General features: G+C 46.9%; 1 protein-coding gene across 1 annotated transcript; it reads left to right on the forward strand.

Moving 5' to 3' along the window:
- The first annotated feature begins 9,281 nt into the window (after window positions 1-9,281).
- LOC137912069 (SLIT and NTRK-like protein 1) lies at window positions 9,282-11,375 on the forward strand. Its single transcript, XM_068756421.1, has one exon. The coding sequence runs from the start codon at window positions 9,282-9,284 to the stop codon at window positions 11,373-11,375; it is 2,094 nt and encodes a 697-aa protein (XP_068612522.1).
- Window positions 11,376-15,491: the final 4,116 nt, after the last annotated feature.

The raw sequence follows: 15,491 nt of genomic DNA on the forward strand, positions 1-15,491 counted from the left end.
CTATGCATGTGTTCGCTGGTGCATTCATTTTTTACAGCACAATCTGTGGAGCTGTGTCTATGGGGTCCTATCGTTAAATTATAGATGCATTAGAAAATGGAGCATTTCTACCATGAATAAATCACACTTCTGAAATGTACGCCGCGTGTATGTGTGAGCTGACATGTGTACCTTGTGCTCCCGCCTCAGTGCTCAGGAAGCAGCCGATACTAAAAAATGCTTTCACAGGCGGTTGGTGTCGTCGCCGCGCTTTGCGCCCTTTGTGCCCCCCCCCCCCCACCGTCATCTATTATGCTTAAGTCTGATGCATTTCAAAATGAAATCTTTTACAAATGAATGATTTGCGCATTCAAACCAAAAGACTAACAGAAGAATGGAGCGCCATGATCAATGCAATTGGATTATCAAACTAAGCCACAAAGTGTCATTACTTCCTGTTTGAGATCTGTGGAGTTAAATAGCAGCATTATTACAGCACTCTCTTTTTACCAGTCTTCTTTGGATTGGTTCTCAAACTGCTGCCTCATAGTCAATCTAATTACAAACGTTGAGTTTCATCTAAATTGATCACATGATAACTCTACTGGTGATTAATATACAGATCTATTAAGTAACACGCCGACGCTCGTTTGTAGATGCTACAGCGCCACTTTGGACAATCTTTCCTGAAGTTAGTCGCTGCCTGACACTTAGAATTTTAACACGCCATCCATCCTCATTCAGGTATGCATGTGCTTCCCAGGGACAGGAGGTCAGAGGTGAAATGATCTCACCGACCGCCGTGATTTGTCACTCCAGCGGTGCACAATGAAGACAGATGAGGGAGCAGAGAAGCTTGAACTGGGCTGGGCTGCCGGATAACATGCTGAATTCATGCCCTGCTGCGTTCATCTGGCGTTTCTCTCAAATGAACAAACACAAATTACTCCAACAGCTAATTTATTGTTGAAGTGGTTGTTCTTTTATCTTTTTTTTCCTGGACCGTCAGGGATCTGTTGAGGCTAGTAATGACCAGAATAATTGGAGTATTGAAATGTAAGAACCACACAATGAATGTGAGATTTTAATATCAATCCTTCTCCTTTTCCTTCTGTGAAATAAGCATATGGGCTTTTTTCCCCCTCTGCAACAGAAAAGTTGAATAAGAACTGGGATAGGAATATTTAAAATCCAACTGACACCCAGAAGCTATTTGTCAACTTAGAACATCGTCAACAAAGTCCTCTGTGTCTAAATATTAGAGGGTTAGGATGAATATAGCATTATAACGATACTTCACTTATATTTACACCTTAAATCCACCCTCTGATTCATAAATGAGCACTTAATGAATGTGTTTTTATCCATCCCATCGTGTGATGCTAAATTCTACACAAGGGACCAACAGCTTATTACGTTTTTATTCTTCCTGGGTTTTTTTTGCTCCTGCAATGATTTGATTCAGTCATTTCTTTATTTTTGTACTTCCACAAACACACGCAGGAAATTGGTGAGAGAAAAATAACCCCCAAAGAGAAGGGCCAGCGAGTGCGCTTTGTTATAATTTCTGCGTGAGGAATGGATTACTTGTCGGCGTTGATTTTCGAGGAGTGAAAAGTAACAATGATGCTAACTGAAACAGTAGCAGAGCTACGATTGGCTCTCCCACTGCCCCCATCGGGTCAGCACCGGGTGACACACCAACAAAGGCTCCTGCAGCGTGACGGCCTCGCTCTGCAGAGGAGCAGAAGGTAATGCTGTCCAATCAGAAGAAAGTAGGACAAAGGCAAAGAAAAGGCGTTTCACTGCAACGCATGAAGCGTGGCGACGCATCGTTTCCTCGGTGTCACCTCGAGGCACCTCAGTTACAGCCAGGGCGCTCAGGGCGGCGCGTGCACGCTCACACTTTGGTGCAAGAATGTGCACGAATCAAACAATCAAGCGGAGTCAATCACTCGACAGGTGTCAAATGGAGCTTCAGTCAGCCCCCTGTTCATCGGCCTCACCTTTTCTTTTCTCCAGCACCCTGTAGAATTACCGATTAGATCTGAACTCAAAAAAACCCTTGCGGTCTTGTTTCCGTTGAAAGTCCTTCGTACATAAATCATCGACAATTAACAATACAAATAAAACTAATATTAAATTACTCAATTGATGCCAAATAACTATAAATTAAAAAGACACATAATATGTACAACGTAGGAGGACAAAAAAAAAAAGGGGGGGGGGGGGGGGGGTTGATCTGGAGAGAGTCGTGATGACTATCTCCGTTTCTGCCCCCCTGAAAGGTGTATTTTTAGGGCCGTTTTGAAGGAGGCCAAAGAGGTGCATGTTTTGAGGCAGGAGTCAAACAGTTCCACCCTTAGGGGGCAGTATTGTAAAAAGATGATTTACCCATGTTAGTCCTGTAGGAGGGGGTAATCAGGTTGTTGTTTGAGCTCCCTCTAGTGTTGTGGCTGTGGGTGTCACTAAATCTGTGGAGGTGTTTCTTCAGGTATGCAGGGATTGAGGGGACTGAGGGCAGAGCTGCATTGACTATTTTAAATGCCAATCCCATTTTGAGCTGTTTAACCCTGTCTTCTACCCTGAGCCATTTTAGGCTAGCAAAATGTCCAGGAAGAAGGTGGGTCATGGGCCCCAGATTGAAAAGCAGAAACAGTGAAATATTCACTGTTGATCAGATTCTCTTTCTTGGATAAGATAAAATGATTAATATCTTAATTGTGAGGCTTTTTAAATATATATATGTTACTTTACATTAATTTGACTCACGCGGTGCCTCAACTAGACACTGATTTACCACTGCAGGAATCCCGAGCTCACGTGGCCTTTGAAGGGCTTTAAGATGCCAATAGTTCTATCGTGATTAAATGCTACACATTTTTAGGGATTTAAGGTCCAAAGTGACCTGAATTGTGAATGGAAATCATGAGCCTTATAGAATTATTGGCAACATTGGCCGTTTATCAAAGCTGGAATTCAAGCATGACGCTTGCCGTTTAGCTTGGAATCCCCCCCCCCCCCCCACACACACACACTTTTAGAGCATCTAAATTATGATTTGCTGCAAAATCCAGATCTCTTCTGGTGGATTCATCTTCAAGAGGACCACCGAAACAGCAGCGTACTTCAAAGCGGATGTTTACATCCTTACGTCCCTTTTATAAATCAACGGGCCGAGTTTAGCACTCTCACGTTAATGAGCAAGGTCTCAGTCTTAGCTCGAGTCTCATTTGTGCTTTTAAATACGGGGTTAATTAAGAAAAAGGAGAATGGGGGCTCTGTCTGGCTGGTGATCAGTTCTCGTCTGATCGTCTGTGGAGAGGTGGCTGCTTTTGGAACCTAGCTCTCATCAGCAGCATCGCTCTTCTTATTCTCCTATGGTTCTGATTTGATAGAAACATTGTGCACCAAAGTCGCACAAATGCACACTGAGCTCTATTCAACTGGTGTTTGAAAGAGGATCAAGGATGGAATTATGCTGGAGAGCATAACTAGATGCAGCATCTCCGTCTATCAGGTGGTAATCTGATATTCTGGTATCCAGCAACATGTGACAGATAATCATTTCTTCTGCCAATGATTGTGATGCAGCCACAGGCGTTGCTGAATCACCCTCTTCATTAAATATCGGTTGCTAACATCGCAGTTTGTTATCGGAATAAACGTGAAATAAAAAAAGACGTTTGTATTTCTTTCATTCTCTTTCTTGTCCCAGTTGCTCATCTTCTGTTTTTCTCTTCTTCATTTGGCATCACATCATCCTTTTCTGTATTTTTCCATCATGTCTCATTCAGAAAGCGCTCCGTAGCCTTCTTAGCTATGTTTGTGTCACCGCTGCTACTACAGCATTATGTTTCATCTCTGTTCTGTGCTGTTCCTTCATCGCTCATTCATGCAAAAGTTAAACTAACAATAAAACACAAGCCGACTTCGCGGACTGCTTCCGTCTCGTCGGAGCCGTTGGCACCAATTATACGCAACGAATCAGAAATCTGTTTGAAACGCAATCAGTAAGACAAGAACGTTTCTGCTCTATATTTGGATTCCAACATGAGGATTAGCATAATCCAGGTATACGAGGTGCAGAGCAATCCCTCAGCTGCCTAACTAGCTGTGCCGCACACTTCCCATAGAATCGGAACGACGCAGCACGCCTGCATTAGTTCTAGACCTAGAACCCATTCGCACAAGCTGCGTTTCTAATGTCATGCATTAGTGTCAGAGTTGATTTCATATTTTCACTGTTCGTGTCATTGTTTAATGTAACTTATGGAAAAGAACAGCCCCATCTGGTGGGCAGCGATGTTGTGCTGTGAAGGTATCGTGACGTCACTAGGGTCAAGGGGTGGCGTCATGAACTTTATAAGTAAACGTGATCCGGGAAGCGGAAACAGTTGGTTGAGGAAGCGAGAAAGAAAAAGTAACCTTGGAGTCCGCCTGTTTCATTTCTGTGCGTTTGTAAATTAATGTTAGAGACTTTTTCCCTAACAATTAGGCAACAAGAGGAAATGGAAGTTAACTGCCTTATTTCTCCAGATTGCTCAAAAAACATTTTGTGTTGCACGCCTGGAGGCTCAGTAAACACGATGAGCTCTGATTCAGATTTACTCGAACGGGAAATAGGTCAGCGAGTTCTCCTTAATCCTGCAGCAGAACAATGCAAATAAAGCATTGGGAAATAAAAAAAGAGATACCAAGAGATGAAGGAAAACATTTGACTGAATTTGGTCATTTGTAAACAAGTGAGGCTACTTATGACCGCTGCCATTGCTGCTCTCTTACAGACTCCAGGCTGTAAAGCGGTCACCTTCACAACGCAGAGAGGTTGCCGTGCATTGTTGCACGGCGGAAAGACCATTAAACTGCCCAAGAGAGCCACAGCCTGCAAGCTCTGCATCCGTTTAGCCCGTCGCTAATAGAGCACGGACTGCAGAGAAATAACAACCCAGACAGGAAGCCGAGCCAACCTGAAAGGTGATCAGACGGCCTTTCACAAGTTGGATGTTTTTTGATTTACCCATTTATATTTGGCTGCTCTGATTAACAGAACACAAGCATCTTTTATTTACAAGTTAACGATGTTTCGTTAATTCAGGAAATTTGCATACATACCAGCTGATATGGTTCTTTTTTCCCAATGATTAACACAAATATAAATAAATATCAAGGCGAGGCACAGCTTTAAACCCTCAAGTCCAAACTTTAAAGGTTACAATTGATATATGGGTCTGCAATGATGACAAAGATATTACAATCCCCCCTCCCAGCTGCGGCCATGAAAATGAAAGCTATTGTCACTTTTCAGAATGATCAGTGAGATGCAGGAGGGCCGCCTGCACGCCGCCGTCATCTCAGAAGAAAGGTACACGGAGAGTGAAACAAAGGCAATTTGATCCTCTGATGTGTGATTGAAGAGCTGCGATCACTAAGCCCAGATCTGCCGAGCCTTTCAGAACGGGGGCTCTGATCTCTGAGGGGAGAAGGACGACGGCTGGACAGTCGTCACAAAATGATCCCCCAAAACACGGGATGACACCGAAGCAGCTCGCTCAGACGATGTGAGACTGTCTGTCTCAACACACGTGCCACAGCCGAGGTAGTCAAGGCAACAAGGTCAGCCAAAGAGCAGCGGCTATAGCCGTCATTATTGGGATTGAGCGTGAGATGGCCTGTTCCCTGCAGAGGGTAGAAGAAAGAACGCCGAGTTTGGGATGGACGTCAACCAGAACGAGAATGCTAAGGAGGTCGGTCGACATTCCAACCATCACCTCTGGACTGGAGTTCTACTTATTGGACAAAACACATCAGATCAGTGAAACTCACAGGTAGAACCCACCCGAGGTTCTTTCATTGTGTTTTACTTCTTTGAACACATCTGAGCATTTAGTTCAACACAAAAATATCAGGGCCTGAAGGCACGCCTCGTATCTCCTGCATTATGGTGGAGACGCTCTACTTGACAAACACCAGGTCCCGGGAGCCGGGGCTGTCAGGACCAAAGCTTCACAGGGGAAACAGAGAGGATGGTGGACAGGGATCAGAGATTCTCTGTAGAGCTGTGGTCCCTCAGACACAAAACGAGCACTTTATGAAGGCATTTTGATTTGGCTTCAAGGTAAGGGTGAACTTATGTCAGCGATGACCTCACCCAAAAACGTCTTCCATCCAGACTCCTTCGTTGTGACCCCCCTGTGCTCTTTGCTTGAAAGTAACAATCATAAAATCCGTCCAAAGAGAACGATTGTGCAGTATTCCTCTGTTCATTTCATGAATTAGCATTGCTGACTCTTGCTGGAGCTGTTGCAAAAATAATTTATTTTTGACCTTTTCTCCCATTGTTAGCATTTTTTACAGCAGCTGTGATGTCATCAAGTGCCATATTGGTCTCAGATTGTGAGAACTGATGTTGAGTGAAGAGCAGAAGGAGCTCAAGGATTTATGGCTGTAGATTAACGGCCAAACATTCTGCTGTCCCAGCGCGGCATCGCCGGTCGAGCGGGGGGGGGGGGGGGGGGGGGGGGGCGGAGGCAGGAACGCCGCACCCAATGCATCGCCGGTCGATGCATTGGGTGCGGCGTTCCTGCCTCCGCCAAACAGCTGCATCGACTTCCCGTCTGACTCGACTTATCTTTTTGTGTACATGACACAAGTGTTAGAGGGTATCAGAAGAATCAGCCCCCCCACTAAGAAAAGAGACCCAAGGAGGATTACGCTCCAAAAACTCCAGTTTTTATGACGCACTCCTTCCTGCTCGAACTATTTTGTATAACTTGAAAAGCGAGGCAGAGCTTCAAGTCTCTTCTAACTCGCTGATTAAATGTTATTCACTCCGGCCGTGCTCTCTTTTAAATCCTCTCCTCGTGCGCTGAGCTCAACACGCCGATGTGAAACACGCTAAACACGGCCCCTGACCTTTCTGTAATTACCCATGAAGTGTTTCGATCTCTCAACCCCCCCTGCCTTTCAAACCTCGCCAGACGGCACTTCTCCCAGAGGATGGGAGGAACGCCCTTCAGATGTGACGTGCGTTCCTTCCCCACCTTTATAAGATCTATGCTCACTTATCGAGAAATATTAGCTTCTACATCCATGCAGCTTCTTCTGATGATGTGCAGTAAAACTTTAATCCCTTGATGCACTGTTAAAAAAACAGAAAATAAAAACAGGTAGTAGAATTATATATATTTTTTATTCCAGATGTCCTTTCTTGCACCTGCCGCCTCCTTCTCATAATGCTCTTCAATCAGAGACTCAGGTATGCAATGCTAACCGCACCACATGTAGCCTCGAGCCACTAGCGGCCTCAAGGGGGAATGAGGAGCAGGCGGCGGAAGTCTGGTTTATGCCACGCCCACCGCCATCCTTCAGCCACTGATCAATGCCATTTATCAGCCGTCGCTCAGCTCCCAGAACGAGTCCTTCCACTTTTGGATTTTTCCCATACACTAGCGCTGCCCAAGAAATATACGTTTTCGATTGTCAACAGGATTACACAAATAAAACTTGTGAGGAGGGTGGAGCAATACCCGGAATAGAATAGTCCCAGATCTGGATTATTATTATTTACTTTTATAAGATTACAAAACAGAAAAAATGAAAAATGAATCTTAAAATGTCATGTTAATGTCTTAATTGTATTTATTTACTTGAAAACTTGATGATTGTTGTGGTTTTAACCCTTTAAATTGTTATTTTAACTGACGTGAAGACGTGCCTTCTCTGTATCCTAATTAGCCTTAGTTGGGACAAAGTGATCCAGAAAATAAACAGATTGGGGGGGGGGGGGTTGATGTAAACAGAAAATTAAAAAAAATGACAAATTGATTCCGAAGCCTGACAGCGAGAAACAAATTACAGAAAACACAGAAGCCTCTGATGCTTCGCAGAACCTCCTGACTCACACAGATTAGTTTGTCATTATGCACGTGCACACACACACACACACACACACAGTCAAACAGCAAGGACGTTTAATTTAGCACCTCAATTTCTGTCCTGCTCTTAACTCTTACTGAGTACTGTGGATGGGGAAGGTACGGGGGAGAGAGGGGGGGAGGTATAGGTAACTCTCTCGTGGACCCCCCCCCCCCATAACGAAGCTATTGTAATACTCCCAACCAATGAAGCACACTGAAAATCAATAGTAGACAAAACTAAATACAAATGCTCTAAACCACTTCATGTTTTTCTCCTTTTCTCTTTGCAGTTCTATTTTAGCAAATGTTTCATTAAGAAAAGGAAAAAAAAGAGAAAACGCGTCTCGCGCACATGCGCACACGGGGTGCCACAATGACGCATCGTTGGTTGAATAGTCAACAGTCTTCTGGCTGCTCTGAGGCATGCCCGTGGCGGATTATGGTTTTTACCGCATTCAACAGTGTTCTCAAAGCGGCGAGCCAAAGTCCGAACAGCGGGAGTCCGAACGGAGAGACGTCCGCCGAACTAGTGCCGCGCATCCTCCAGGAACGGGGCGTGCGTGAGGCTTCGGGCGGAGGTATCACGACACCAGTGTGAGATTGCGCCAGTGTTTGGACACTTTTTCATGGATCAGCTGGCGGAGTGAAAACGCGACTTTACAGCAGGAGGCTGCTCTTGTTGCTTTGGCTATGTGGACGGAAACAACCGACGATTTATAAAGGCTGATGGACTCAAAGATAAATCATTCCCGTATTCGGATCGACCCCCCCCCCCCCCCCCCCCCGCTCTCTGTTCTCAGCATGCACTCAGTCCGTCGACGGATTTTTGCCATTCCAGCTCAGTAGAGGGTGTCAGATTATTCTTAGAGCACCGTGAGATGAGAACCGTCTCCGCGTTCCTCCGTTTGTGAATCCCGAACCGCCACGAAAGAAGGAGCTGTCGGGAACGAGCGAGCCAAGACGCGGAAGGATGTGAGGGGGATGCGGCTGTTTTGCAGTGGTGGGATCGCCTCTGAAGCTCCAGCGCAGGGTGTGAATTCAGCACCGGGGCAGAGGAGACAGCTCCCGACGCAGCAGCAGCGTCACGCAGCACGACCGGAGCGGAAAGAGGCACGGATCTGTCGTTTTTCCAGCCAAGGTCAGTCTTAGACGAACCGCAGAAATAAAGAAACGAGCCGGAAGATGAGGAGGACGCCGCTGTTCTTTGATCTCGCTGTGAGGAGTCGGTACTGAAAGAGACGCTTCTCAAACAGAGCAGGTTCGATGCAGCATGGATCCACAGGCGGCTCCATCTCCCCTCTAAATACCTAAATGACTTTTGATGTTGCCTGAAATCACAGCTCGTATGTCCTGAAGCCGGGAATGACTTGTCCACGTTGAAAAATGCTGCTTTGGATCGTTCTTCTGAACGCGGCTCTTTGTGTTGCGAGTGGAAACGTTACAAGGGACGTTTGTAAGGAGCAGATATGCTCCTGCAAAGACGTCGAGGGAGATCTGCACATAGACTGCGAAAAACGGAGCTTCAGCACTCTGCAGCGCCTCACCGGCCCCAGCTCGCACTTTTACCACTTGCTGCTGCACGGGAATTCTTTATCCAGGCTATTTCCCAACGAGTTCGCCAACTTTTACAATGCTGTGAGCTTGCACTTGGAAAACAATGGCTTGCACGACATTGTCCCCGGCGCCTTCCTGGGATTGCAGCTGGTGAAGAGGCTGCACATCAACAACAATAAGATCCGGTCGTTCAGGAAGAGTACGTTTCTCGGCTTAGACGACTTGGAATACCTCCAAGCTGATTTTAATCTGCTGAGGGATATCGACCCCGCCGTCTTCAGGGACCTAAATAAACTTGAAGTGTTAATTCTTAATGACAACCTCATCAGTGCGCTACCGACAAACGTGTTTCAACATGTGCCCATTACGCATCTGGACCTGCGGGGAAACCGAATCAAAACGGTGCCTTATGAAGGCGTCCTCGAGCAGATCCCGGGCATCGCCGAGGTTCTGTTGGAGGATAACCCGTGGGACTGTAACTGCGACCTGGCTCCTCTGAAGGAATGGCTGGAGAACATACCGCAGAACGCGCTCATCGGGAGGGTGATATGCGAGGCCCCCACCAGGCTGCAAGGGAGCGACTTAAACGAGACGTCTGAAGCAGATCTGTGCCCTTCACAGAGCGGTGGCGTGGACACCAGCCTGGTAGCCCCTCCCACCCAGGAGGAGATGTCGGAAACCACGCCTTACAAGACAGACGGAGACGCCAGCGCGCCCCCGACGCCTGGCGGCAATGGATCCAAGAGCCGCTCAAAATTCCGTGAGAACTGGCAGCTGAAAACGAAACCCAGTCCAGCGCCCACAGGTGTGAACGGGGACAAGGAGCAGCCGCACAACCTGACCTGCCCCCAGCCGTGCAACTGCAAGCTGGTCGGCTCCAGACAAGGGCTGGGGGTCAACTGTGAGGGCAAGAAGATCGAGAACATCTCCAACCTGAAGCCCAAGCCGCTCGCTGCGCACGAGCTGAACATGAGAGATAACAACATCCACGCGGTGAAAAGGAACCAGCTGCTCGGCTACTCCAGCCTCAACCTGCTGGACCTGGGGGGGAACAACATCAAGGCGATCGACAACGGCACCTTCCAGAACCAGAGCGAGCTGCGGTGGCTGTACATGGATAAGAACTATCTGGACACGCTGACGGCGGAGATGTTCGTGGGCCTGGTCAATCTGGAATATCTCAGTCTGGAGTACAACGACATCCAGCTGGTCGTGGCGGCCGCGTTCAGCCCGATGCCGAACCTGCGGGTTCTGTTCCTCAACAACAACCTGCTGAAAGCTTTACCCGCGGATGCGTTCCTCGGGGTTTCTTTATCCAAAATCAGCCTGCATAATAACTACTTCCCTCACCTCCCCGTGGCCGGCGTGCTGGACCAGCTCAACTCGATCATACAGATCGATCTGCACGGGAACCCGTGGGATTGCTCCTGCAGCATCGTGCCCTTTAAGCAGTGGGCGGAGAAACTCGGGGCCGACGTCATCGTCAGCGACCTGAAGTGCGAGTCCCCCGAAGAGTTTTGGAAGCGAGACTTCCGCTACGTGCGGAACGATCTCATGTGCCGCAAACTGTACGACAAAGTCTCCCCCACCCCCCAGTCTAAAAATAGCACTTTCACCCAGGACTCGGGGACGCGCTCGAACTCTTATTTGGAGCCGAACAGGGTCTCCATCTCGGTGCTCGTCCCCGGGTTGCTGCTCGTGTTCGTCACGTCCGCTTTCACTGTTGTAGGGATGCTCGTGTTTATTCTGCGGAACCGAAAGAGGTCAAAGAGGAGGGAGGGGAACTCCTCCGCGTCGGAGATCAATTCGCTACAGACGGTGTGTGACTCCTCTTATTGGCACAGCGGCTCCTATAACGCAGACGGCGGCGCGCACAGGGGCTTCGACTGCAGCGCGCACCTCTCCACGACGAATGACGCGTAGAGGGGGTTCTGCTCCAGGCCGGGACAGCGGACCGGGATTACAAACACACACACACGACTAAAAGATGCGTTTGATGTTCGTCACGGACACGGACGAGTTCACGTCTCGTTTCCTCCAGTTGAACCGAGCGGCGAGCCTGCAGCCGCTCAGGCCTTGCTCTGTAATATATTCGCCAAGCCCCCCCCCCCCCCTCCTGGCTATAAGATACTCTTCCTTTTCTGGTTTTATTTCTTTTTTTGCCGCAATCGGACTACAGATCTGCGCGAGTCGGGAAAGAGGGAGCAAAAGGAGCGACAGAAGGGTGGAGGGGAGAGAGGAGGCGCGCTTGTGGTGGGGGTAGAGCGAGAAGGAGAGACAATGACCAACGGGGGCATTGTGCACGAACGCATGAATGTAAATGTAAATACTCGGACCGACGTATCATAATCTGCATGATGATATTTCGCATGGTTTCGACAGACACGATGGAGAGGAACCAACAGAGACGCAAACTCAAACCCTTTCATGTTATATCACCATGACGACAATATATAGATATTAAGAATTATATATGACTATTACAAAGTGCCATTTCTCTATTTTTTGTGAATCTGCAGTTTGTATTTGTATTTGTTGCTTAATTTGTTTGAAGAAAAGAGGGACAAAAAAAATCAACGGCTGACGATGACTATCGCAGGAAGTCAGTGCATGTTAATTTTGTTTATCATTTGATTGTTGGTAAATATTGGGGTTATTTATAGTGTATACTAGATGGTGCAGATTAAAATGCGCGTCTGGCACTCATCTCCCTTATGAATGTAAACTGTTATTTTATGGTGTGCCAATATTCAGACATGCAGACGAGCGCGGCCGATGAACGTCACTCGGATGCGTCTGCTGCGACGTCCATGTAGCTCAAATAACAGTTCCGTGGTTTTGTGTGTCAATGAATATACAGCCTGCTTTGGGCGAGGGGAAGAAAAGAAAAAACACAGCGTGGAAAACGGGGGGGTTTATACCATCATATTTTTTCAGCCGAGCTTCGTAGGCATCGAGTGCAGGTCGACTGAAATACTCGAATGCTTTTTAACGTCACAAAGAAGTATTCCTCCATGCACAGAGTAAAAAACACGACTGAAATACTCGAACGGTTTTTAACGTCACAAAGAAGTATTCCTCCATGCACAGAGTAAAAAACACGACTGAAATACTCGAACGGTTTTTAACGTCACAAAGAAGTATTCCTCCATGCACAGAGTAAAAAACACGACTGAAATACTCGAATGCTTTTTAACGTCATAAAGAAGTATTCCTCCATGCACAGAGTAAAAAACAAAGCTTATGGCTATGATTCACCTTCATCATATCGTGAGCTTTTGTAAAGCCATCTAATCTTGTCCAAATAAGAGAACTGAAACACTGTATTTACGACAACACGCTTGAACTATAAGATGTTTTCGGGGGGGGGGGCTTCCTGCTTTCTTTATGAACAAAAGCCACGCCGCGGTGCGTACGGAGAGAGATCAGCATGTGATGTGAAAAAAGGCATCTCCATCCCTGTTTGGAGGCGATGTCATGAATCAAGATGCCTTTTTTTGTTTCAATTCAGCATTTATTTATTGTACTTTAACTCAAGATGATCCTCCTCTTCCGGGGAGGGAGGAGAAGGGAGGTGGTGGAGGCATGGAAACAACGTCAAGCTGCTTGCTTAAAGGAAAAAACAAATCTAAAATGTATCACGAGGTGATTTGGATTGATTGATTTGATTTATGAAATTGTCATGCACGCTCACATTTACATATATTATAGTCATTCGGGGCACAGAATACTCAGTCCGTTACATAAAGAGCACGGCAACAAAAAACAGACTTGGTCAAAAGAAAACTTTAAATTCCACCTTTATTTTTATTCTTCGGCATCTTCTGTTTCTGATTTTCAGCATAATTTGGCTAAAACTGACCCCAGATCAGAGTAGAATGTTTGTGAGATGGACTATAGACTCACACCCGACCCCCCCAGTTCCCATTGAACCCTGTATTACAGACTGGCGCTGTCCTTGGTGCTGAATCACTTCCCCCCTTTGCCTGGGTGTGTGTGTACGTTTGCACAAGGACAAATGAGCAAGAGAGCTCCAGATACAGACAGAGAGAGAGAGAAGTTGCGTGACCACTTTAGCATGTATGTGCACCCCCCCCCCCCCCCCCCACACACACACTCATCCTCGTATCGTCCCTGCATTTATTTATTTTTTGTCCTGTCACCTCAGCTCCTTGCTTTCCTGTCCAATCACATCGCTGTGTGTGTGTGTGTGCGTGGGGAAGGTGGGTGGGGAGGGATTCTTTGGGTACCTGTGTCCCTTATGTAGAGTAATATTGTGCCACAGCCCACTGATGATTTGTCATAATTTACAACAACGCTGTGTTTCAAAGTTACATTTATATGCTTTGCGATATTTGACCTGCTTCTATTTTGTTAAATAAAGTGTGGTTGAGGTTGACAAAAATAAGATGGGCATATTATTTTGCTTACCTTATAGCAAGGCACATTGCCTTCTTGTCAAAGAAAATGATGTTATTTCTCTACTTGGCCCCGACACTGCTGGTTTTTAAACATTTACATCTCAAAATTGACGATGGTTTTTCGATGCGAGCTCTTCGGTACCCTGGAGGGAAAATGATTAATTCCGACTCTTGCTTCAACGCTGGCTGCGTAATCACACAATTCACACTACACTACAGCCTTATCTACTTTCCAGGACACACTAACCAAAACACATTGCAAGACTGTTGATGTTTGAGCGTCAAATAATTCATATTCACGAAAATGATTGCATTATATCAATGTTGTTGCACAAATCTTTGACATTTATTGCATTAAATGGCAAAACGCAGCAGAGCGGGAGAGGCTTCCTTTCCCTTCTATTGGATTCGAGGCAGCTGCACGTCTGCTGTTGGAATCCATGAGAGCGCTTTTCTCGGGTGTGACTCAGGGTATAACAGTAGGACCTATTCATTAATGCGATGGATAATAGCCGTTGGCTCCACAGTGGAGGGGGGACAGTCTCTTTTACATGCTGGGCACACTTCACTGACACTGTTGTGGCCCAGCGGGCTTGCCAGACGTTGTGCGATAGCCCCCCCGAGGAGATGGCGGATGATGCAACGCTTCATGCACTCGGCTTTTGGTGGGAGCCGGGGTCATTTAATCCCGGGGGCACGGTAAATAGTTTGTGTGCTCTCCGTCTGGAAGCTAGGCTCTTTTTGCTGAAGGGTTAGAGGTGGTGGTGGTGGGGGGGGGGGGCATCAGCTCAGATTCCCATCACAGCTTGAACGCCCACGCTAACACTCTTGTTTTTGTGCTAGCTCAGGAACACGTGAGGCAGCACAGCGCGATGCATTCAAGTCCTCTTGGAATACGCAGAACTCCACAGATCTAGCATTTGAGTTGTAGCAGAAAGATAAACGCATGCACGGTCACAAATGACAGCGCAGCTACGGGAAAATCAATGCAACAAAAGCGAAGCGCTCGCTTTCCCCTTTCATCTGGTCAGATCCAGCTTGTCGGCTCTTGTTTGAGATTTTGCAAAAATCCCCCAAAGAGCCCAAGCTTGGGTATTAGCCTCTGATGCTAGCTTTGATGAAAGTCCCATGATGCACTACAGAGACACCAACAGGCCCGCGCTTCCAGACGTCCACAGCAACCCTTTGCTGCTGGTTTAAGTCCACGGGGTTGTGCTGCAGCGACTATCTGCCACCATCCCCACGGACGTCTTGGTGTTCCCCCCGGATATTATTATTAGCCCACTGCGAAGCACTGAGTGTGGAAGCCTCAGGGCTGCGGTTTATTCGAGCTTTGTGAGCCACAACAGTTGGCATCAGTGCCGGTGATTGACTTTGGGATTAGCTTGAATGCGCTGGAGTGCACACGTTTTACACGGCAGGGAACACAGCAAGCGCGTGTAATCGCTGCGTTTGCCGATACGCTTTAAAACACGCCGCTAATATAGTTGCTCTCAGCGTGTGGAAATGTTTCATCCTGCAGGTTTTGGCTGCAGCATCTATTACCCTTACATAAATCAGGATTATTCTCAGAGTTGCTAATCACTCTTATCCTGTTGTGCATGTATCTTTTAACAGT

This window comes from Brachionichthys hirsutus, chromosome 24, assembly GCF_040956055.1.
Source record: "Brachionichthys hirsutus isolate HB-005 chromosome 24, CSIRO-AGI_Bhir_v1, whole genome shotgun sequence".
NCBI classification, from domain to species: Eukaryota; Metazoa; Chordata; class Actinopteri; order Lophiiformes; family Brachionichthyidae; genus Brachionichthys; species Brachionichthys hirsutus.